This window comes from Diceros bicornis, chromosome 21 (assembly GCF_020826845.1).
Source record: "Diceros bicornis minor isolate mBicDic1 chromosome 21, mDicBic1.mat.cur, whole genome shotgun sequence".
Taxonomy (NCBI): Eukaryota; Metazoa; Chordata; class Mammalia; order Perissodactyla; family Rhinocerotidae; genus Diceros; species Diceros bicornis.
In genome coordinates, this window is record NC_080760.1 from 56245588 (window position 1) to 56267604 (window position 22017).

The following is a 22017-nucleotide window of genomic DNA, read 5'->3' on the forward strand; positions in this document are numbered from 1 at the left end:
CCACAGGAGATCATCTTCCCTGTGCTGGTGTTGGGGCTGCTGGCAGCAGCTCTGCCTGGCAGAGGCCTTGTCTGGTTCACTGCCAGAGCCCTCGTCTGGAAGGGCACCTGGCACCAGGTGCCGATGTACGTGTGCTGAATGAGTGAAGGAGTGTGGCAGAGCCTTCAAGGTGAGTCTCAGGTTCGCCAGCGGCAGGGGCCGAGATATGGGCTCTGGAGTGTCTCGGGGTAAGGGCCTAGGGGCAAGACGTGATGGTGGAGAAGGAGGGGTCTGGGACCCTCCAGCTGCCTTGCACTGGACGTGATCCAAATGTGCTCCAGGATAATACGGGCACTGAGGAGGCTGTGATAGGCCTGAACATTGTTACCCGGCTCCAGCTTTTCTGAGTACAGGCACATCTCGTTTTATTGCGCTTTGCTTTACTGCACTTTGTGGATATTGCATTTTTTACAAATTGAAGGTTTGTGGCAGCCCTGTGTCAAGCAAGTCTATCAGTTCCATTTTTCCAACAGCATTTGTATTTTTAGCAATAAAGTATTTTTAATTAAGGTGTGTACATTTTTTTTTTAGATTTTATTTATTTATTTATTTTCCCCCCCAAAACCCCAGTGGATAGTTGTATGTCATAGCTGCACATCCTTCTAGTTGCTGTATGTAGGACACGGCCTCAGCATGGCCAGAGAAGCGGTGCGTCGGTGAGCGCCCTGGATCCGAACCCGGGCCGCCAGCATCGGAGCGCATGCACTTAACCGCTAAGCCACGGGGCCGGCCTGAGGTGTGTACATTTTTTTAGACGTGATGGTATTGCACACCCAATAGACTACAGTATAGTATAAACATACCTTTTGTGTGCACTGGGAAACCAAAAAATTCATGTGACTCGCTTTATTGTGGTATTTGCTTTATTGCAGTGGTCTGGAACCGAACCCGCAATATCTCTGAAGTCTGTAACAGCTTTATTGAGATATAATTCACATACCATACAATTCACCCACTTAAAGTGTAAAACTCCGTGGGTTTTAGCACATTCAGAGTTGGGCAACTATCACTACAATCTATTTTTAGAACATTTTCATCACCCTAAAAGAAACTCTGTACCTATTAGCTGTCACTCCCCTTTCCGCCTCTCCCCAGCCCCTGGAACCACTAATCCACTTTCTGTCTCCATGGATTTTCTTATTCTGAACATTTCATAGACATGAACCATATGATATGTTGTCTTTTGCGTCCAGTTTCTTTCACTTAGCATCATGTTTTGAGGTTCGTGGACCTAAAGAAAGAAAACAGCCGGTTATTTGACCAGCAAAATGGGTTTATTCGGGAATAGCAGAGGAACTGCAATTTGGAACAAGCAAGTTATAGCAAAAGCCATAGGCAAGCAAGCAGAGGGATGTTACTTTATAGAGGAAAAGAGGAAGTTGGGAGGGTTGTTTTGAAGGAAAATCTGTTGGTGGAAAGCAAGAGTTCAGAGTGGTGACGGTTTCTCATTGGCCGAGTTGCTGGGCAAGGAGGAAATCCTCCTCCCTCCTGCTGGGGTGGTCCTTGATGATCCCTCCTGCTAGGGTCTGTAATTGACAATCCCTCCCTTGAGTCTGTAAGTAGGTGGAGTGGAGTGTGGAGGGCTCACGCTCCTGGCCTCCCCACCACATTTTCAGTGAGGTCTCCTGGATTCTGTCACAGGTTGCTTGGTGTTGTACCATGTATCAGAACTTCCTTGCTTTTTGTGGCTGGGTACCTCCATCACAGGTCTTCCATGGTGTTGATGTACCAGGTTTGTTTACTCTGCATCACTGATGGACATCTGGGCTGTTTCCATGTTTTGGCTATTATGAATAATGCTAGATGAATGTTCATGTCCAATGTTCACCTTCTCTTGACTACACACCCAGGAGTGGGGTGGATGAGACCCAAGGTAATTCTCTTTAACTTTTTGAGGAACTGCCAGACTGTTTTCCGTGGTGGCTGCACCATTTTACATCCCTCAGCACGTGAGAGTTCCGGTTTCTCCATCCTCCCCAGCGCTGGCGGTCTCTCTCTTTTATGATGCAGTCATCCTGGTGGGTGTGAAGTGGCATCTCACAGTGATCTGATTTGCATTTCCCTGACGGCTAATGATGTGAGCAAATAACTGGCTGTTTTCTGTGCTTGTTGGCCTTTGTACGTTTTCTTTGGAGAAATGTCTAATCAGACCCCTCGCCATGGGCCAGAGTTTTAAGAAAGAGACACGGAGAAGGGCGGTGCAGTTGGTGGCGGGCAGGAGGAGCCAGCTGTTCCCTCTCCTGGAGGAGGGTCCCCTGGGCGGGCTCACGAGGGCGTTTCCGGGCCTGCCGCTGCCTCCTCCCCCTCGGCCCCAGTTTCACTTTTGGGTCTGGACACCCAGCGGGCCGTGCGCTCGCTTGGCGGCTCCCGGGCAGAGCTGGCGCAACCCTGGCCCACAGAGCAGCCTCGCTTCACTTTGTGGGCCTGGACCCTGGGCGCCACGGTCACGGTGAGCTGCACCCCACGCCCAAGCGCACGGCTCCTCCCTTGCTGCCTCCCCTGGCGCCTGGGTGGGGCCCCCTTGTTCTGGGTGGGGGGACGCTGACCTTTTTGTGGGGCAACCTGGTCCCAGCACCCTCTCAGGACTTCCCACAGTCCCGGCCCGGCTGGGGGAAGCCCCAGGCCTCTGGGAAGGTGGCCACCTCGCCAGCCCGGCTGGGTTTGGGCTTGCCTCCTGGGTCAGCCCTCCAGGCACCCCTTGCCCCCGCCTCTGATTTCAGACCCGCACTGAGGCTCAGAGGCTTCCTACCCAGTCAGGATGGCCAGCTTCTCTCCCTGGGGCCCAGGTCTCCTGTGTCCTGGGTCTGGCTTGCTTTGTCCTCTGACTCCTGAAAGCTCAGCCTTGCACTGGTGGCTCATGGAGCTCCAGGCACGGAGAAAGCCCTAGAGAACACCATGGGAGCTGGGGACACTCTGGCTGGCCTTGCTGTGGGCCCTGTGCTACGTGTCCAGGAGATGGTGGCTTCATTTCTCCCCTGCCCTCTGGACACCTCAGCCAGGGAGGTGGCTGCTACAACAGATAAAGCATCAGCCTGGGGGTCACCCAAAGGCCCCCCCCCCTTGCCCTACCCTCCCTCGTTGGCTGCTTTTCATGAGTGGCTGTAAGCCTTGTTGGGCTGACAAAGGGTGGAGGCCTTGGTGGGTGGCCGATGCCAGCCCCCCAGCACTGAGAGTCCCAGGGCTTTCTTGGGCTGCTTGTGGGCACTCTGGCCATGGAACAGTTGGTGTGAATGGCCTGAGTCCTGCTGAGGGCTGAGAATGATGTCCTGGCCTGGACGTGCTCACAGCCCCATGGAGAGATAGACGAGTGGATGGCAGGCTGGGCACTCCGTTTCTTTCTGTGTTGGCTGATGGTCAGGGCAGGAGCTTTCTGCCAGCCAGAGTGTCCCTGGACTGGCTTGCAGGCCTGCTTTGGAGGGAAAGAGCTCCCCATCGTTGGAGGCATCCAAGTACCACCATTCCCCTCATCCCCCATCCTGCTCTTCCAGCCCTGAGGGCACAATGCCTGACCCATCTGCCCTCCTCAGGAGCATGGCGTCGGCCTTTGAGGGGGTAGTCAAGAGTGTGGTCCGGGAGCTGGACCACAGTGGGGACCTCATTCCGGTGGACAGCCTGCGGAGCTCCACCGGCTTCCAGCCCTACTGCCTTTTGGGCAGGAAGCCTTCGAGCTTGTTCTGGAGACACCGCTACAAATGTGTCAACCTGTCCATCAGGGACATCCTGGAGCCCAACGCCCCGGAACCAGGTAGCCCACCTGGCACTGCATCGGAGGCCTGGGTGGGAGGGGAGTGGGCAAGCCAGCCCACCGCCGCCCTGGGCCTCTGGGCTCTCTGCTTCCAGAGGACAGGACCTTTTCAAAGGTCCCCCTGCCTGGGCAGGACAGGCGGTGGCCGGTAGGACGGGGGACCTCAGCTCTGGTCTTGCTCCAGCTGTGGAGCATGGCGGCCCCGTCCACTTCCATGACACTGTGGACGGGCGGCTGAAGGGCAGTGTGGAGCTGACAACCCCAGGACAAGGGAGGTTGGAAGGCGAGGCCTCCGTGTCCGGCAGCTCCAGCGCCTCGATGAACGTGTGCACACTTCGAGTAGCCCCCAGCACCTGGCAGGCCATGCACCAAGAGCGGTGAGCCCCGAGGGGTGGGACCTGCTGACCTGAGCAGCTGCTGGGTCACGACCTAGAAGCATCAGGAGTCACGGGGTTGCTGTGCCAGGCCCAGGGTCTGCACAGTGGGAGGGAAATCCCAGAAGCAGGGGCTTGTGGGGCCAGGTGGCAGGGAAGGAGGCTGCAGAGGGAATGGGGGCCTGCATCCTGAGGACCAGGGTGGCCAGGCGGAGCCTGGGAGGTCTGGTGTCAGATGAGGTCAGGCCACTGTGAGAAGGCTGGGGTGGGAGGAGCAGACGTGGGGACACCTGTGAGGAGGACCATTAGCTCAGAGTGGAAACTTGAAACTTGAATCCAGGGAGGGGCAGAGAGTGGAGGGAGCCAGTAGCCAGGTGAAGGTGTCCACTCCTCCTGGCACCCTACCAACCAACACTGACAGCGCCCAGTCTCCTCTGCCACCACCCATGCTCATCCCGCCTTCACGGGCACGAAGGCTGAGGTCCGGGGGAGGGAAGCTGGGCCTGTGGCTTGGGGCGGGAGAGGGCGCCCCGTAAGCTGCCTGGCCTCCCGCCCCTCACAGGCGCCTGCGGCAGCCTGAGCACAAGGTCCTGCAGCAGCTGCGGAATCGTGGGATCGATGTGTTCGTGGTGACTGAGGTGCTGCAGACGCAAAATGAAGTGGAAGTCACCCGGACCCACAGGCAGGAGGGCTCAGGCCAGTTTGCACTGCCTGGAGCCCTGTGCTTGCAGGTGTGGCACGGGTCCTGCAGCGGGCCAGGGCCTGGGAGGCAGGAGGGCAGTGCACCCACGCAGACCCAGGCCACCAGCACCCAGCCCACGCCCGGCCCTGCAACCCAGTGCCCAGTCCTGAGCCCATGTCCATCTCTCAGGGCCAGGGCCAAGGCCACCTGAGCCGGAGGAAGACAGTCACCATCCCCCCAGGCAGCATCCTCGCATTCCAAGTGGCACAGCTGGTTATTGGCTCTGACTGGGGTGAGCCAGGGTTGGGGGGACTTCTGGGGTCGAGACTCCACAGCAGAGAGGCAGGGAGACCTGAGAAGAGCCACCGGCTGACCGCAGGTGCTGCGGGCATCCGTGGCACAGCTTCCTGGGTCAGGGTGGCTGAGGGTGCCGGGCTCTAGCGTGTGGGGGGTTGAAGCACACTGGGGGAACTTCACGAGGTAGCACCAGTGGGTGAGGGAGAGGCCGGGAGCCCCAGCTGACCTGCCTCCCCTGTCTCTGCTCCCGCCTGGCTGCCAGACATCCTCCTCTTCCCCAAGAAGAAGCAGAGGACCTTCGGGCCACCCCAGGCAGGTGAGCCTGTGGACCCCCCGCCCCACCTGGGCAATGGGAGGAGCATGCTCCAGCCCGCTGAGGCTGTCTCCTGCACATACACACACACATGAGGGTGACACGGCCACAGGCTGACCCCAGTCTGGCATGGCCTTGCTCCCTGCCCTGGGCTGCCAGTATTGAGGTGGTGGTGACAGACTGTGAGGCCCAGGGAAGGCCTCAGCCATGTCTGGCTTGGGGACCGACACCCTGCACTGACCAGCTCTGCTTGCCCAGACCCCAAGCCTTCCAGAGGTGCAGGCGGCCAGGCACAGCGGACTTCCGATGACGACTTCAAGAGCATCCCACCGTCTGACTGCATCCTGAAGGAGTCGGGTCAGTACCTTCTTGACCGCCTCTGGGACCCATGGTGGGCTCCCCTTCTGCCCCCTGGGGGTCTGCTCTTCCTGCCAGAGCTTTCTAGGGCCCTGTGGGCACCCGGGCAATGCCAGCCCTGTCCCCACAGATGGGCCTGCTGAGGGCTGGTTGGTGGCCACCAAAGATTTCCAGGGCCTGCAGACAGAGGTGAGGGCCCAGGCCAGGGGCCTGGAGAGCTTGTGCAAAGAGCTGTGTGAGCAGCTGCTGGGAGGCCTGGGGCAGGTGCTGCGGGACGAGCTGGCCCTACAAGCCCTGGAGGAGTTGGTGAGCAAGTGGGGTGGGGTGGGCGGGGTGGGAGAAGCCTGTGCCCGGCCAGCCAGGCTCACCTGCCCCGCCCTGTGTCCCCAGCTGGAGCAGGGCCTGTGCTGCGGGCGGGTGGAGCCTCTAGACGGTCCAGTGGGCGCCGTCCTTGAGTGCCTGGTGCACTCCTCCAGAATGCTAGAAAAGGAACTTGCCTGCCCCATCTCTTACCTGCTGGGAACACTGGATGGTGAGGGAGCCCTGGGGTGGGGCCCGTAGGGGGCAGGGCTTCCCCAGCTGGGCCTTCTGGAACCCCCTCTCACCTGAGGTCTCTCCCCAGTGCTGAATGAAACCCAACACGTGCTGCTGGCCGAGGTGCTGGAGACAGGGGCCCTGTTGGAGCAGTTCAAGCTGGTGAGAGGGCGCAGGCTGTAGGGGAAGGGGCTGGCCTGTGGTTTGGGGCCCTATCTGGGATGGGGTGGTGTGGGAGGGCACTGGATGCCTGGGGGCCCCCACTGACAACCTCCCACCCTGTCCTGGCAGGTGGGGAGCCTTTTGGAGCAGAGCTCCCCATGGCAGAGAGGCAGGGCGGTATCCCTGCTGCCCGGGCTCCTGGGGAGCAGCTGGGGCCCAGAGGCGCCCGCCTGGGTCCTGCTGGAGGAGTGCGGCCTAGAGCTGCAGGTGGGCGCCCCCCAGGTGTGCTGGGAGCCAGAGGCCCAGGGCCGCACGTGTGCACTCTACGCTTGCCTGGCGATGCTGTACACTCTACACCTGCCTGGCAGTGCACTTTAGGCCTGCCTGGCAGTGCTGAGCCAGCCCCACTTAGCCTGCACGCTTGCACACCTGGACAGCTCTCCAGGCAGAGCAGAGCTCACACCCACCCAGCTGCCAGCCCTGGGAAGGCGAGAGCCCAATGCAGCCGTGTGGCCAGGTCACCATGGCACCAGGAGTTGGGGAAAGTCAATAAATGTGATGTACTAAGGAAAGATGGGTCATCAAGTTTTTGAGGGGCCCTAGATCTGGGGTGGGGGGCAGGAGTAGGGACTATGCCCACCTAGGCGAGGAAAGGATGTGGGGGCTGAGAGCAGGCCTCTCCCGCCATGGTCTCACTTCTGCTGCGCCATGGGGCTAAAAAGAGCCTTCCCTATGCTTTGACCTGGCCACTCTGGAGTGACCAGCCACGTGGCCGGGCCCTTGGTCCCTCCCCAGCACGCTGGCCTGTGGAAGAATGGGGCAGAACAGTTCCACCAGGACGGGCCTCTAGCTGCCTCAGGGAACTTGAGAACACATTGCCGCAGGTATTGGGCCCATCCTCGGCCATGGGGGCTGCAGAGGGGCCTAGAGCAGCTGTGGCTGACGGGCAGACAGACCCTGTACTCCTGGGGCTGCACGGAGGCTCCTGGAGAAGCAGTGACCCATGCCAGGGAAACTGGCCTCTGGTCTTCATCTCACTCAAACACACTTGCTCAGAGGTAGGAGTCTCCCTCTCTCTCCAGAGAGAGAAGAGGCCTCCTAACCCCTGAGATGCAGGTCCCTGGGCATCCAGTCTCGAGCATTTGCAGGGGTCAGCCTCAGTGCAAATCCAGGACCTCAGCAGCCTGTGGGGGAAGTGGGCCCATGAGCAGGAAGAGATGGTAACTGATCTAGCCAGGGGTTTTTTCTCATCTCTGAGAGCTTCAACAGCCAGGAAAAATTTGCCTTTCTTTGGTGGGAACCACAGTCTGCCTTCCTCCACTTGGTGGGAGGTGGAGGAAGCCACATGCCCCTTCTGTCATGGCGTGCCACTGACATGCGGCTTCAGGACTTGCTGAAGGCAAGGGTAGGTTCTGCTGTGGCTGGGATGTTAATCCCCAAGAAAAGCCAGATCCAAGCCCGAAGGTAGAATTAACATTAAAACAGAAGACAGAGTGCGCCCCAAATATCCCAGGTCCGGGTTACAGGACATCCCTAGAAATCAGCCTCCACACAGTGAAGTAAGAAACTCAATGCCTCTCAGGCCTGTCTGTCTTCTCCAGGGCCCAGGGCCTCCTGTGGGGACTCTTGTTAGGTGACTTGTCTGGAACAGCCAAGGTATTAGGAAGCGTTAGCCCAAGCGGGTACACAAGTGCTGCTTCTGGGGCCTGATGCTCTGGATAAGACAGGTCCTGGTCAGCCCCACCCAAGCCCTGTTTGGAGGTCCATCTGCTGGCCGTTGGGCTCTAGGACCACCAGTGCCTTGAGATCTGCAGTGATGCAGCCCATCTGAGTGTCCTTGGGCACCAAGGTCAAGGCAGAAGGCCTTTATGGGGAAGGGAAATGGGCTCCCATCCTAGACCCACATTAGAAGATTTACCACTGGATGGGCTCTCTGCAGGCGAAGCTGATGGACCTGGTCCCCCGGACACTCACAGACCAGAAACGCTCACCTGGGGGCAGGGCTGTGGCATTGCCATGCGGGAGGGGGCAGCCCCTGGTGAACCAGGCCACCACTCCACCTGGAGCCTCCCTGGGGACCCCAGCAGAGAAGTCCCTGAGAAGGGTCATGCCCCCCCGGGCCCAGCAATAGTCTGGGCCTTCAGGCCGTGTGGGCTTTGCACTAACCTCCCACCAGGCAGGCAGAGTCCAGCAGGGCTTCCAAGCCCTGTGTGGGGCCACAGTGAGGGAGGCGGACACATGACCATGCGCAGGCAGCAGCAGCGTGCATGACAGCTGCTCCAGACAGCTGCTGCGGGAGCGGGGGGAGGGCTCCCCGGCGCCACAGAGGTCGGGGGACGAGGTGGGGTACTGCATGCCTGAGCCCCAGTCTGAGGCTGGACCTCACTGTGGAGTTTGCCGCTGGCCTGTCCAGTCGGGATCTGCGGCGGGGACAAGCATGTGCCTAGTGGGAGAAGTGAGCAGCGAGTGCTCACCCAGGGTTCTGGCTCCTGGGATGCAAGGAGTTGGGGGACCAGGCTTGCTTCTGCCCTTGGGGGCTGCCATGAGGGGGGTCCATGAGGCTCCTGCTGAGCCAAGCCCAGGGCCCAGACCGAGCCAGGCGGCTGTGAGAATGCTCCTCGCCACCCCCAACAGCAGCGATGGAAACTGAGGAGGGAAACCCAGCCCTGCACAGGCCCCCCGTCCTGGGAGCTGCAGGCCTCCCTGAAGGGTGACTGGCTTGAGAACCCCCCTGAGGCCAGCACGAATGTCCAGGAGGCTCCCACCAACCCCCTTGTCTTCCCGCCCCCTCCTTCACCGGGGGTTTGACACCCGGCACGTCCCCAGCTACATCTTTCGTAGTTTAACCCGTTTGGCATCTGCTTTGGAGGATCTGCACTGATACTCCAAACCATGCTCCTGGCTCCACACAGCCCTGTGCCCTAGGGCTGACCCTGCCCTGCCCTGCCCTGGGAATGACCTACAGACTCCAACCCCTTCCTGACAGCTCCAACCCCATCAATTCAGTGTGTATTGGACCGAAGCACAGCTTCCCTTTTTTGTCTCAGGGTAAACCCTGCCTGACCCTGGCCGCAAGCCTGCACCCTGAACTTGCCCGACCTCTGACCCCGACCCCGGGCTGGCCCTTAGTCCTGGCTATGCGCCGCCTTATCTAGAATCTCAGCCTGACCCTGATTTTGGACCAGGCCAGCTAATCAGAAGCATATCCTCAGCCCAGACACAGGCTCCAGACAGATGCCAGACCCCTTGGCTCCACGTGTGTTTATTTTATTTTAAACACTTTCTATAGTAGGTGGGCAGGACCCTGTGCCTGCCTCCGAGGGGTCCCCAGTCTGGGAGGACTGCCCGGAGCCCTACAAGAGGCTGTGTGAGTTGAGGCCTCTCTAAGGAGGCAGCTTTGGGGGGTGGGCCTTGAAAGGCAAGAGGACATTTCAAGGTGGGCATTCCAGGTGGAGGAACCCGCCCAGGCCGGGGCCTGGAGGGGCGCGGTCACGGTCACAGCTTCGGAGGCTTCCAGAGGGGCCTCTTCCCCACAGTCACACCTTCCTCACTCAACCCTGTGCAGGGCGCTGGGGTGCCAGATCGAGGGCTCAGTCTGGTGGGGTGCAGATGCTGGCACCCGCACCTGAACCACAGGCATAATCCCAGGCCTGTGGTGTCCAGTGGGGAGGTCAGGGGACACCTTCCAAAGAAGGCTCAGGGGAGTCTGACGCCATGAGCAGGAGGGAGGCATGCAGGAATGGTGCCAGGCAGTGGGGCCACAGGCGTGGACAGGAAGACAGATCAATGCCTCTTGAGCAGAGAGGAACCTTAGAACCTCAGGCCAGGACATGGGCTGGAAAGGAGTGGGGCACGTGAGGCAGGGAGGCAGGAGGGCCCTGACAGGCAGGGGAGCCTGGGCCAGGCTGGGGCTGGAGGCCCAAGAAGTGGGTGGCCTATCATGGCACCAGCTTACAGGGCTGTGTCCCAGTGTCCCCCACGAGACCCAGGTTGGGGGGAAGGGCACACTCCAGGGGCTGGGAGAGCAACAGGTCTGAGGAGGAACAAATGGACCCAGGGGTGCAAGAGGCAAGGGGCTGAGGGTGAAATGGTGCTCAGATGCAAGGCGCTGCCATCTCTCTAGGTCAGGCGGCTGTCGTGGTGGTGAGCTCCTGGAAAGCAGTCACTGTGCACACCAGGCCTTGTGTAGAGGGGACTCCAGGGGGGCAGGCACCAGCGTCCAGCACCAGGCCCAGGGTGCCCCTCATGGGAGCATCTTCTGGAGATATGCCCCTACCAGGACTGGCCACAGTGTGGTGGGGTGCCCAACTCAGACCCATGTGGGTGAGCATGGGGTCAGGCTCAGCTGGGTCCTGAACAGCACCAGCGGCCTGCGAGACTCCGCCGCTGGAAGGGGCTGTCTGCATAGACCGGCAAGGGCCTGGTGGGGTGGCCGTGTTTCCAGCTGAGGGGGGAGAGGCGCAGGCCGCAGGGACGGCTTTGCATGTGGGCCAGCAGCGCCACCTGCTGGGCGGACACATGCGCTGCAGCAACCACAGCCGGCTCTGGGTCGCTCTGCAGCTGCCCCAAGTCTGCGGGAACAGGGAAGCTCAGGAAGAGTGGGAAGGGTCTTAGGATGGCCAAGCGCCCCAGGCCCCTGGCCCTCCACCCATCCATTCCCGTCCACCCCACCCTAGCACCCATTGCCTCTCCAGGACCCCATACCCTGGCAAGCAGGGTCCTCACCCTGGAATAGGGAGTCCAGCAGGTCCTGGCCGACATGGCTGGGGCTGGAGTGATGGATAAGGAAGCCTGGACCAAGGCAAACTCCTGAGTGCCGGCCCCACATCCCCAGTAGGGAGGGGCTGGGCCAGCTCCCAGAGCTCTGGGTGGGAGGAACAATGTGACACCAGGACTGCCTCACCTATAAGAACCACAGCTGCCCGGCGCAGGGGGACCTGCGGGCTCCTCAGGTAGCCCTGGGTCTGGCTCAGGAAGCTGGGCATGCGACTGGGGTACCACTGAACCTGGGGACAGAAAGGCTCATGGTGGGACAGGAGAGCCAATCACACATGGATAGGAGGTGGCAGAGGACAGGAGCTGGGGTCCCTGGGGAGCTCCCAGGGCAGGGCATCAGGGCTTGAGACCTTAGATTTGCCAGCACTTTGGCTGGGAGGGGAAGACTCAGTTTTGGGGGGGAGGGGCCCTGGTGTATACTGGACCAAGTGGGCAGCTGACCACATCCTGTCACTGTCACTGTCCTCCCCCCACTGACCAGGCAGCGGCAGATGCGGCTTAGGGCCTCAGGGCTGTTGTAGTGGGCCACAGTGACCATCTCCTCCAGTAGGTCCCAGCGCAGGGCCTGATCACAGCGGGCCAGAGTCCACTCCGAGCTCTGAGACAGCGGAAGGAAGCCGAGTTAGGGATCCAGAAGGTGACAAATGGTTGCCAGAGTGTGGCCAGGATGAGAGATGGAGGAGCCCAGGGCAGGCGGTCCAGGGAAGACCAGGAACCTGGGAGCCTATGACGCCTGCCCCCGAGGTCCTTGGGGAAGTCCCTGACCTGCGATCTTCCATTTTCGGAGGCGGTGGGGTGGGGAGGGGTGGGGTTGGGTAGGGACAGCGGTGGGACAGTCTTCGGTGGTGGCTGACCTCAGCGGTGTCCTGGCTGGGATCGTGCAGGCGCAACAGCAGCGGCACGAGACTCTGCAGCACCAGCTTCCGTAGAGGTCCGTGGAGCCCCACCCGGAGCCCGCCCCGGCCCTGCCGCACCAGCGTCCCGAGGAGCCCGACCGCCGAGGCGCGGATCGAGTCCCGGGCCTGAGTGGGAGAGCGCGGTCAGGGCGGAACAAGGAGGGAGACGGTCTAAGGAGGGCTGCTGTCTGGGGGCGTGATCTGGGGGCCTGGAGCGGGGCTTGGTGGAGTAGCCTGGGGAGAGCCTGGGGAGACGGGCTGGGGCGGGGCCTGGAGGGGCAGGGTCTGGGAAGGAGGACTTTGGGAAGGAAGCCCGCGGGGCTGGCGGGGCGGAGCTCACATCGTCCAGCAGCGGCGGAAGGCGCGGCGCCAGCTCCGCGCTCAGGCGCCGAATCGGCGCCCGCGGCCGCCCCAGGAGCCTGCGCAGCGCGCCCAGCGCACTGCCCACGAGCCGCGCGTCGCCCTCGCCGAGCGCGCCCAGGAGCGCGGGCAGCAGCGTGACCACGTGCCGCACCTGCGGGGGCAGGGACTCGTGGGCGGCCCCTCGCAGACCCCGCCCAGGTCCCGCCCCGCCCCTCACCTTCTCGCGGTTCAGCGCGAGGTGGCTGAGGCCGAGCAGGCCGAGCCAGCGCACGGTGGGCTCAGGGTCGCCCTGCCAGGCGCGGAGCCGCTCCAGGATGACCTCCTCCTGCAGGAGCCGTGCGGTGGGGCGGCTCTGCAACAGCTAGGCGGGGGACAAGGGGTCAGCACGCTCCCCGTCCCCGTGCCGGCGGCGCTGCTTAAGGGCCAAGTCCAGGTCCCCTCTCACCACCCATCCCCGTAAGCGGGCTCACTCCTGTAAAGAAGGCCATAGCCGTGAGACGCTGCGTGTCGTTGGCGCTGCGCAGCTGGGGAAGCAAGTCAGCGAACAGGCCTCTCAGGTGGTGGTCGGCGTGCGCCACCATGGCACTGGGATGGAGCAGAAATGGGAGCTCTCCCTCCGCTTCCTGCCCACCCCTTGCCTGCACCTGACCACCCTCATGCCCCTGCCTCTTTCCCTACCGCCCTGCCCTGCACCTGGCCAGCAGCAGGACGCCCTCCAGGTGGGTGTGGGCTCCCACCAGCCTCTTCCAGCCTCCAGCCTGCTCCATGCACGTGACTACCATGCGGCCGCCATCCCCAGTGAACAGGGCCTTCAAGGCCTCCACGGCGCAGCTGGAGGTGGGGGCAGCAAGCAAGTGGGCATGGAGGGCCAGGAGGCCACTGGCCCAGCCTTCACTTCCCCCACGTGCGCCCCTCACCTAGCATGGCTGTGCGGTGGTCCGTGGTGGGATGGGGCCCAAACCTTGGGGGTGTCAGGGGAGTGCACTCCCTGCGCCAGCTGGTGCAAATGTGTGACCAGCACGAGCAGGAGCTTTGGGTAGAAGCCCCGCGTGGCGCCCACGCAGCCAGACACAGTCAGCATCTCCCCAAGGGCGCGAGTGGCCTGCAGAACAAGTGGCCCACTCAGGCTCAGACATACCGCAGTACGAGGACAAAGCCTCAGACACTGGAGGGACATTATGGAAGCTCGTGACTCAGGTGAGAACCTGCTGCCCCCGCCCCCCTGTGGCAGGACTTGCCTGCCCCCTGGGGGCGGGGGCCAGGGGCACAAGGGGGGCAGGGGCAGTCCCCTGGCAGCGCTGGCTAGAGCCACCTACAGCCAGTGCCTCCAGCTCGGGCCCAGCGGCACCCTTGAGCGTCCACAGCAGCTGCACCAGCACCCGCCCATTCACGTGCTGGTTCTGGCTCAGGCTGCGCCACAGCTCTGCTGCCGCCCTGGGGGTGTGGGGCGCGTGAGGCAGGATCTGGTGCCGGGATGCCGGAAGTCCCCAGATCAGGGTTGGAGGTGGCCACTAGGACTCCAGCAGGGGGAGGGGCAGGCAAACCATCCCCCGCACCCTCCCCCAATCCCAGAGAAACAAAATAAGTGGCATCTGTGCAGACCACAACAGAGCTGGGTTCCACAGGATCAGCTGCCTGGCGGGACTACTCAGAACCCTGTCGGGGCCAGCACCAGTGAACCAAACCTGACATCGTGAACAATCACCATAGAGAATAAAACCAAAGATAACGTCTCCTTGGGCGGATTACTCAGAGCCGGGGGCATTGGGGTGCAGAAGCCACGTGGCTCACTTACTCTGCCTTGGAGCGCACCCCCAGGCCGGGCTGCAGGAGCGACGGGCTGCAGGGCTGCAGAAGGCGGGCCCTGAGCCAGGAACCCAGTACAGAGGACCCCAGGTGCGAGGGCTGGGGGAGTTTGCTGAATGAAGGGAGAGGCAGGGGAGTAGTTGGGGGTAGGAGTCGAGAGGAAGGAATTCAGAGGATCTGTGCCCTCCTTGACCTGTCGTCCCACTGGAGCCAAGCGGGAAGGGGGAAGGAAGCCGCGTGGCAGCTGGGGATGCGGTGCCCAGGGGGGCGGGGCAGGTTACCGGTCCGGGGGCATGGAGCACGGCAGCAGCGCGCATACCACGTCCCGTGCGTGCTCCAGGGCCAGTGCGCTCAGCACCCGCAGGGCCACCCGCCGGGGCCTCCCCTCGGCCAGGCTGGGCACCTGCGCCAGCAACCTGCGCACCAGGGCACGCACCTGGCGTGGAGGGATGGATGTCAGCAGTCAGGCCTCCTTGACCCTGTACATTGCCCTCTGTACCCCCACTGGGCAGGTGCAGCCTGAAGGGGGAGTGCACGTCAGGCTGCTCACTCCAACCCCCCAACCTGAGAGGAAAAGGCAGGAGTCTCTGGGGCATGGAGAGGGTGGGGGCTGACCTGGTCCTCCAGCCGCTCCCCTCGGGCCTCCAAGGCTGAGGACAGGGTGAGCGCTGTTGCCTGGGTCCCTGCAAAGCCAGCCTCTTCCAAGCAGGCAGCTGTGTACAATGCCAGGTCGGTGAGGGCCCCTTCCTCTTGGGAACTCTGAGGGGCCTAGGGTCGGGTGGGTGGGTGCATGAAGTCCCCTTGCCTCTCCCAGTTCTCTTCCCCAACGCCACCCCCCACCTCCCAACAAAGTCCCTGTGCCCTTCTCTTGTTCCCCAGCCCCCTCCCCGTTGCCTCACCTGCCCCCCAGGCTGGTCCCCCCAGCCTCCCTTCCCTCACTGCTCACCTGATGGGGTTCCCCAGGGGCTGCCTCTTGCATGCTGGGTGGGGAGCAGGGCTCACTGCCGGCCGTGGGGATGCTGGCTGCACTCTGAGGCTCTGCCTCAGGTTCTGGCAGAGGGCCCGTGGAAGGGGGTCCCAGGGGCTGCCCCCGGCTGGCCCGGATCCCTTCAGCCAGAGCTGTCAGGGTTAGGGCCCCCACAGGGGCTCCCTGGGCCCGGCCCCACACTCCCCCAGCCATGGCCACCGCACACGCTGAGCTGCTCAGCCGCGCCCAGCCTGCAGCACCTGCCACTGGTCCTCCCGAGAAGTCGCGCCCAGCCTGACCTAGAAGCAGGCCCTGGGCAGGCCCAGGAACAGGCGTGGTGGAGCATGCGTGTGTGAGCATGTGCTCTGTGTGCGGGGGTGTTGGGGAGCCACACAGAGGTGTCCCCAGGCGTGGTGCTGCTGGGGGCTTGTGAAGGGCCTCCCTGCCCAGGCTGCTGGCGGTGAGTGGCCAGCCCGAAGCTTAGTGTCTGGGTCTGGCTCTGCCCACCAGGGCCCTGGGGAAGTGGGGAGATTCCCAGGCAACGGTGGATCTGCAAGGGGAGGGGGAGAAGGGCCCTTGACCTTGATCTCCAATCTCTCTGGATGGGGGGGCGGGGGACACACACCCCAGGCAGGTGTGGACAGCCCTGAGGAAGCCCCAGCAGGGTCCAGAAGTCTAGGCCCAGCCCTGAGCTGAGCCTTGCCTGATTCAGCCCTAAAGAAGCAGTCTGTCTGGTCCAGGCTGGGCCTGGGGCCAGGGGCTGGGCTGTCCCCACTGCATTCCGACCCAGCCAGCCATTCTGGGGATGGGGATGACTGGGAGAGCTGTCACTGCCTCTGAGCGCTGGGCAGCCCTGGGGTGGGGCAGATGAGGCGAGGAACTGCGCCTCCTGGGTGCTCTTGCAGGTGACTGCCATGCCCTTCTGAGATGTTCCCTCCCTGCAATGCTGGGCCACAGGGTTCCTGGGTCCTGGCACCTAGGAAGCGCACAGCTGAGAAGTGGTGACCTGTGGGTACCTGGGGCCCGGTGTGTGTTCTGCCGTGTGTATGTGGGTCTGTATCTCCAAACCTCATGCTCCCCAAGACCAGCCTGACTAGGCCTCTGCCCCAAATCCCCACTGTCACCTCACCCAGCAACACAGCAGGTACTGCCCAGTCTGAGCCTGGCGAGCCAGAAGAGCCGGTCCAGCCAAATACCTGGGCAGGCGGAAGTGCTCCGGGAAGCACCCCAGACAGTCAGCATTCCCTCATGCTCTCGCCTGCCTGTGCCACCTCATGCTGCCTGGACAGGAAAGGCCCAGACTCCCGCCCTCTGCGTCCTGCGGAGCCTAGAACCTCTCTCCTGAGCGGATCCTCTGGAGCCCAAGTTGCTGAAGCCAGTGGAGACCTGACTAGCTTGCCTGCGCAGAGGCAGGGCCAGCCTAGGACAATGGCCAGGTACCCAGAGCTGAGCCACCACCCGGCCCCTCAACCTCTGCACGGCTCCAGTGCAGGCTCCTGATCCCTCCTCTCCATTCTCAGGGCTGCTGGGTCCCCAAGGCCTGGGCCTGGCTGACCCTGTGACAGATGCCAGGGCCTGGAGGGAGCCAGGTGGCTGGAGCCCAGGGGCACAGGGTCCCCAGTGGCAGGGTCCTGCAGGGCTGGCAGCACCTCCTTGGCTTGGGAAGCTCACTAACCCTGAGCCCAGGAGTAGTGCCCTGGCAGCTGTGGGAGCCTGGGGCCATGCTTAGACACAGGAAATCCCGAAGACCCTCTTTCTGGCACCTCAACCCCCTGTGGCTCCCCATCCTGAGCCTCCAGCAGAGGCAGGCCTTCCAAGGTAACTCCCTCAACTCCTAGGTGGACACCAAAGCCCTCCCTCTCCCATAGCCCTGTTCTCTCCAGCCTCAGATCTGCCCCTGAAGTCCAGCTCCCCGAGACCTGGACACTCCCTGGCCTTGGCCTAGCTCCTCACCACTGTCAGGCCTCAGCACGGGGCTGCCTCCCCACCCTGGCCGGGCCTGGGCCTCCCCTGGGAGCATGAACTCTTGCTCTGACTCCTGATTCCAGCCCACCCGGGAAGGCCCTGGCAGTCAAGTGGGTGGCAGGCCAGGTGAAAAAACGACACGTAACAAGTTGTGGGGGACAGTGAGTGACTCATGTTAATTTCAGGCAGCCTCCACCACAGGATTCTCACAGGGCGCCTCCGGCAGTCAGTCTGTCCACCAGGGCCTGCAGCTTCTCAGACAGAGCGACCTGTGGGGAGGAGAAGAGAGGACGATGGGAGGCCGTGGGGGCAGAGGGCACGCACAGTGGGTTGATGACATGGGCCCCCACCCACCTGATACAGTGCAGGCTGCTCCAGCCACCTGTGTGCAGGACTGAGGCATCTCAGGGACAGCTGGGCCAAGGCTCTGGATTCAGCCAGAGATGGGAGGGGCTCACACAGCTGGGGGAAGAGGCAGGAAGGGGTTGGTTCAAGGTCAGGGGTCAGGACTCCATTTGGGTTGAAAGTGCCAACTAAGGGGGTTGGAGGGGGCGGTCACCTGTCCCTGCTGGACCCAGAGTCGCAGCAGCGGCTCCACGTGGGCCGGCCTCACAGTACAGGACTCCCGGGCCCCTCGAGGCCAGACCCTTAGCTCCTGGCCAGCCTGGGGTGGTGGCTCTTCTGCCAACTGCAGCACATCCAACAGCAGAGACCCTGTATGTGTATGTGTAGTGGGGTGGGCGCCAAGAATAACGTGGGGGGCCTGGGACCTTGAGGGGGACCACCGAGGGGTGGGAGGGGCCTCACCATCGGAGCCCAGGAGCCGGAAGGCAGCCTTGCTCCCGGGCAACGTCTGCTTTTCAGGGTCCTCGGTGAGCTTCATTCGTGGCTGGCCTCCCACGGACACCAGCTGCAGGGGCAGGGTACTGGGATAACTGGACCCTCCTCCAGCCCCCACCAACCCATGATCCCCCCGCCCACCCTCACTGGGCCCCAGTCTCTGCCTCCACCTTGTAGACGCAGCCCAGGGAAGGCTGGCGGGGACACGTGACCACGTTGGTGCCAATGCCGATGACGTTGACCTCACTGCCCTGAGGGAGGGCAGAGGAGGTGGCACTGAGCTCGGCCAGCACCTGCAGGCCCAGGGCTCTCCTAGCCACCCTCTGGCCTGCCCCTGCCCCACCCCACCTCCTGGGCCAGCCGGGCCAGCTCCTCCTCGTCGATGTTGTTGCTGACGGCGATGGGGACCGACTCCAGCCAGGGTACCTGGAACCTGTGATGGGGCAGCCCCTCAGCTGTTCCTGATTTACTAGGTCTCCCTCCCTCCCCAGTCATGCCCTCCCCCACCTCCTCAGAACCTGCCCTCAGACACACCAGCTTTGGGCCTTTTGCTTACAAGCTCCTGGGTGAGCCCACCCTTGGCCTCCTCGCCAGGGTGGCAGTGTCTCCACTGAGGAAGCAACCAGATCAGAGTCGCTCCCTCCCTCCATGCCAGAGGGGGTCTCTCAGCAGGCATAGCACCTCCCAGGGGGACTCACTGGGCCGCAATGGTCCGGAAGACCCCACGGATCTCCTGGGCCTGCTGAAGCAGGTCACCGCTGTCCAACCTCACGCCCACTGCCTGGTAGCCCAGCTGCCCCAGTGCCAGGGCGACTGCCAGGAAGTTGGGAAGACCACTCCTGTGGGCAGGGACAAAGGAGTCAGGGGTCTGCAGCTGCTCTGCTGAGCCCACCCTGGGGGATGCCTTGGCCTCACCTCTGCACACTGTAGGTGTCCAGCAGGCCATAGAAGGCCTGGGGAAAGGCCAGGGCATAGGCCACAAAGGCCACTCGTTCCCCCCGGTGCGGCTCGTGCACCCCCAGGCCCAGGTGAACGCACACACGCTCCAGCCATGCCTCTACGCAGGCAGCCAGGTCCACCCTGGGGCCCGGGCCAGCAGCCGGAGCCAGCATCTGTGGAGAGGGGTTGGTGAAGGATGGGGGCCCAAAGTGCAGGGTGGGGCCTGGTTCACCCCCAGTCAAGGGTCTGGGCAGGGGTAATGCCTTCCGTCTGCCACCTTCCCAGCAGCACTGGGGCTACCTGCCCAGGGCAGCTCAGGTGGGCCAGGCACGTGTCTGCCTGTGTGCAGAGCAGGGACTGGCCAACGCTCTCTGGGCCAGTCCCTGCTTGGGCGTCTGCTCTCTCGAGTGCTGGAGTGCAGCGGGGGAAGAGGAGGGTACTGACCGGGTCAGGGGACACCTCGGTGCCTGAAAAGGAAGTGATGAAGGAATGCGCCAGGGTTCCGGCCACCGGCACGCCCCGAAGCTGTCCTGCGAGCATATTGCTGCTGGCATCGAATCCTGGGCCAGGACATCAGGCAGGGTTGGGGGACTTCAGGCAGTGGGGAGGAAGGGCTCTTGGGGCCAGGCCTTCTCCTGCCCCAGCCCTCCCTCCCCTGGCCCTCACCGCCCAGGTAGCTGTAGGTGGAAGCCGTGAGACCCCCGTCGGGGCCCTGGGCACGCCGCAGCCCCATCTCCAGCAGCCGCTTCTCTGGTCCCGCGATCAGGCGAAGCCGTGCTGCGTTGGTAGCGATGAGGCTGTGGAGAGGCAGGGGGCAGGGAACCCGGGGTGAGGGTCCCGAAGCCACCCGGGAGCCGGGCCCCTCTTCGAGTCCCTCCACAGTGGGAGCCGGAGGACCCTCCCCAGGGCCAGGGGCCTGCGCCCCACCCCCGGAGCCACGCCCCCATCCTGAAAGGCCTGGCCCCCCGGAAGTCCGCGCCTCTTCCCCGGGAGCCCAGCCTTCCCCAGGCCGGCCCGGGCCCCACCTGGCGTAGCTGACTAGGCAGAGGAGCGGCGTCTCTAGCAGCTGCACAACCAGAAGCGGCCCGGACACCTGCAGCAGCGGCACCTGCAGGGAGGGCCGTCAGCTCGGCCCCGCCCGCCCCACGGGGCACTCCCTGCAACCCGCTCACCCCGCACTCACGCCGGGGAAGGCAAGGGAGCCCTCGGGCAGGGCCCGGAGCGTCACCCCGGAGCAGTCGAGGGCCCGAAGGTGATCAAAGAACGCGGGCTCCGTGTCTGGGGGCAGCACCGAGGCCAGGAACTGCACGTCTGGGGGCGACAGAGGCCCTTGTGGGCTGGGCGAACGCGGGGCGGTGGGGGACTCGTCGGCGCGCGGGAAGGGAAGGGGCTTGTCAGGCCGAGTCTTATCCGGCCGTGGGGGCCTCTCGTCGGGCCGGGGGGGTACCTGCGTCCCGCAGGCGGAAGCTGCGCAGGAAACGCACGCAGTCGCGCAGGCCCGCGGCCAGGGCGAAGGCGCCGCCGAACGGGCAGGCGCGGAAGAAGAGCTCGAAGTCGGCGGGGTCCCGCGCCCGGCCCGCGCGCCAGTAGCCCAGCGCCATGGTGATGTGGTAGAGGTCGGAGAGCAGCGGCCCCGCCGCGCGCCCCTCGGGCTCCGGCTCCGCCGCCATCGGCTCGGCCGCCGGACTCTGGCCACCCCGCCCCGGCCCACGTGACGCCCGCTGACGCGCCGCAAACCCGGTGACTGCAAGGGGCGGGGCCTGCCGGCCTCCGGACACCAAAGGGTCCCAGCAGCCGGACTGGGCTTGAGTGGGGCATGTGTCTGCTCTTCGCTGGTCATCCCAGCCCCTCTCGGCCCCGCCCTACAGCGAGGGGGTGGAGGGTAGGAGAGGGCAGTGGTAACACATCCCGCCAGGCTTTACCCCGCCCCACGCGGAAGCCAGCCCCGGCCTGGGAGGGACAGCAGGTAGAGGTGATTCGAGTCTGTGGAGGTGCTCACGATGTGTCGTTCAGGAACGAGTGTGGCGCCGTGTGACCATCACCAGCTGGCACCAAGATGACTTTCGGGTCCTGCACCCTAAGTCCTCAAGAGTAAAACTCTCCGAGGGTGGTCTCAGGGCCCCAACTCCCCTGGGGAAGCCCATTCCTGTGTAGCTTGGGGCCTGGAGGACACCAGCTCTGACCAGAAGTAACCACAGCCCGCCCCCTTTCTCCTGAATGGCTGTCTCACCAGCCATGTTGGCCAAGGGCAGGAGCCACTAGTGACACAAGTACTGCCCAAAAAGGGTTGAGGGGACAGGACAGTGGTCACTGCCCCACGGGGCAGTTTGTCATGGGATCTGTCCAGGGCCCAGGTCTCCGGTGGGCGAGGGGCAGAGCAGGGAGCAGGCACAGGCGCAGGCAGCGCCCTGGGGGAGTGGTGAGTGCCCCGTGGAGGACTGAAGCCAGAGGGGCCGGGCTGGGGCAGCAGGGGCCTGGGCCTAGGAGCTAAAGAAAGAAGCCAAGTCTTTTTTCTAAAGATGGTGGGAAGCCTGGCAGGGTTTCAAAAACGTCAGACTGGGTGGGGCATGTGACTGCAGTCACAACAGCAGGGCCAAGAAGGCTGCGAGACCTCTTTTCCCTGGACAGTTCCGGGCTGGCACTTGCTCAGCCAGGAATGGAGCTGAGGAGGCAGGAGGACCAGGATGCCTCTTGTGCCCTGAAGGGAACCAGCAGCCCTACAGTGAAGGAGCCAATGCACGCTGTTTCTGGCTTCACAGCCTGAACTGGACATAGCACTTGCAGCCACGGGGTGGATGAAGACAGGAGGGGTAGGCAGCACCACAGGAAGGCTGTGGAGGGGCAAGGAGAGGGGAGGATGGCCGTGGCCCCTGGGTCTGCAGTGCAGGAGCGGACAGACGGGGGCACTGATGAGATGCAGGCCAAGTCTAAGGCCTGGGGCCTGGCAGAGTGCTGCTCACTG

General features: G+C 63.3%; 3 protein-coding genes across 12 annotated transcripts; 1 reads left to right on the forward strand and 2 right to left on the reverse strand.

Moving 5' to 3' along the window:
* Positions 1-7075, forward strand: GSDMD (gasdermin D). Of its 8 annotated transcripts, XM_058565072.1 has the most exons (12): positions 1-169; positions 646-775; positions 3567-3784; positions 3918-4161; positions 4721-4889; positions 5030-5132; positions 5400-5453; positions 5709-5807; positions 5938-6113; positions 6198-6339; positions 6430-6503; positions 6633-7075. In XM_058565072.1, the coding sequence occupies exons 3-12, from the start codon at positions 3571-3573 to the stop codon at positions 6879-6881; spliced, it is 1524 nt and encodes a 507-aa protein (XP_058421055.1). In that variant the 5' UTR covers positions 1-169; positions 646-775; positions 3567-3570; the 3' UTR covers positions 6882-7075. The 8 variants fall into 8 exon arrangements, with proteins under 8 accessions (XP_058421055.1, XP_058421050.1, XP_058421054.1 ...); XM_058565067.1 differs by lacking the exon at positions 646-775 and having other exon boundaries at positions 3528-3784; XM_058565071.1 differs by lacking the exon at positions 646-775.
* Positions 7076-9540: 2465 nt separating this feature from the next.
* On the reverse strand, positions 9541-17052 carry MROH6 (maestro heat like repeat family member 6). Its single transcript, XM_058565091.1, has 14 exons — positions 15291-17052; positions 14960-15112; positions 14626-14780; positions 13855-13972; positions 13456-13640; positions 13232-13369; positions 13009-13123; positions 12756-12899; positions 12516-12689; positions 12134-12301; positions 11758-11877; positions 11407-11509; positions 11229-11294; positions 9541-11074 (listed from the first exon to the last, which is right to left on the reverse strand). Exons 1-14 carry the CDS (start codon positions 15669-15671, stop codon positions 10845-10847), a joined length of 2250 nt encoding a protein of 749 aa, XP_058421074.1. The 5' UTR covers positions 15672-17052; the 3' UTR covers positions 9541-10844.
* A 133-nt stretch (positions 17053-17185) lies between these two features.
* Positions 17186-21994, reverse strand: NAPRT (nicotinate phosphoribosyltransferase). Of its 3 annotated transcripts, XM_058565065.1 has the most exons (13): positions 20503-20765; positions 20239-20366; positions 20081-20163; positions 19722-19852; positions 19500-19615; positions 19032-19228; positions 18815-18955; positions 18465-18549; positions 18287-18367; positions 18084-18186; positions 17836-17990; positions 17631-17738; positions 17186-17545 (listed from the first exon to the last, which is right to left on the reverse strand). In XM_058565065.1, exons 1-13 carry the CDS (start codon positions 20723-20725, stop codon positions 17483-17485), a joined length of 1614 nt encoding a protein of 537 aa, XP_058421048.1. In that variant the 5' UTR covers positions 20726-20765; the 3' UTR covers positions 17186-17482. The 3 variants fall into 3 exon arrangements, with proteins under 3 accessions (XP_058421048.1, XP_058421047.1, XP_058421046.1); XM_058565064.1 differs by lacking the exon at positions 20239-20366 and having other exon boundaries at positions 17190-17545; positions 20503-21994; XM_058565063.1 differs by having other exon boundaries at positions 17190-17545; positions 20239-21994.
* Between the last annotated feature and the right edge of the window lie 23 nt (positions 21995-22017).

Coding starts and splice junctions, on each gene's coding strand:
- GSDMD (XM_058565067.1), top strand. CDS start 3,541: ATGCCTGACCCATCTGCCCTCCTCAGGAGCATGGCGTCGGCCTTTGAG. Junction 5,808..5,937: donor CTGCATCCTGAAGGAGTCGG/GTCAGTACCTTC, acceptor CTGTCCCCACAG/ATGGGCCTGCTGAGGGCTGG. Junction 6,114..6,197: donor TACAAGCCCTGGAGGAGTTG/GTGAGCAAGTGG, acceptor CTGTGTCCCCAG/CTGGAGCAGGGCCTGTGCTG.
- MROH6 (XM_058565091.1), bottom strand. CDS start 15,671: ATGCTCACACACGCATGCTCCACCACGCCTGTTCCTGGGCCTGCCCAG. Junction 12,900..13,008: donor CTATGGCCTTCTTTACAGGA/GTGAGCCCGCTT, acceptor TCCCCCGCCTAG/CTGTTGCAGAGCCGCCCCAC. Junction 11,075..11,228: donor GCTGGACTCCCTATTCCAGG/GTGAGGACCCTG, acceptor CTGTTCCCGCAG/ACTTGGGGCAGCTGCAGAGC.
- NAPRT (XM_058565063.1), bottom strand. CDS start 20,895: ATGACCAGCGAAGAGCAGACACATGCCCCACTCAAGCCCAGTCCGGCT. Junction 19,229..19,499: donor CCGAGGTGTCCCCTGACCCG/GTCAGTACCCTC, acceptor CCCTCTCCACAG/ATGCTGGCTCCGGCTGCTGG. Junction 18,550..18,814: donor TTCCGGACCATTGCGGCCCA/GTGAGTCCCCCT, acceptor GCCCCATCACAG/GTTCCAGGTACCCTGGCTGG.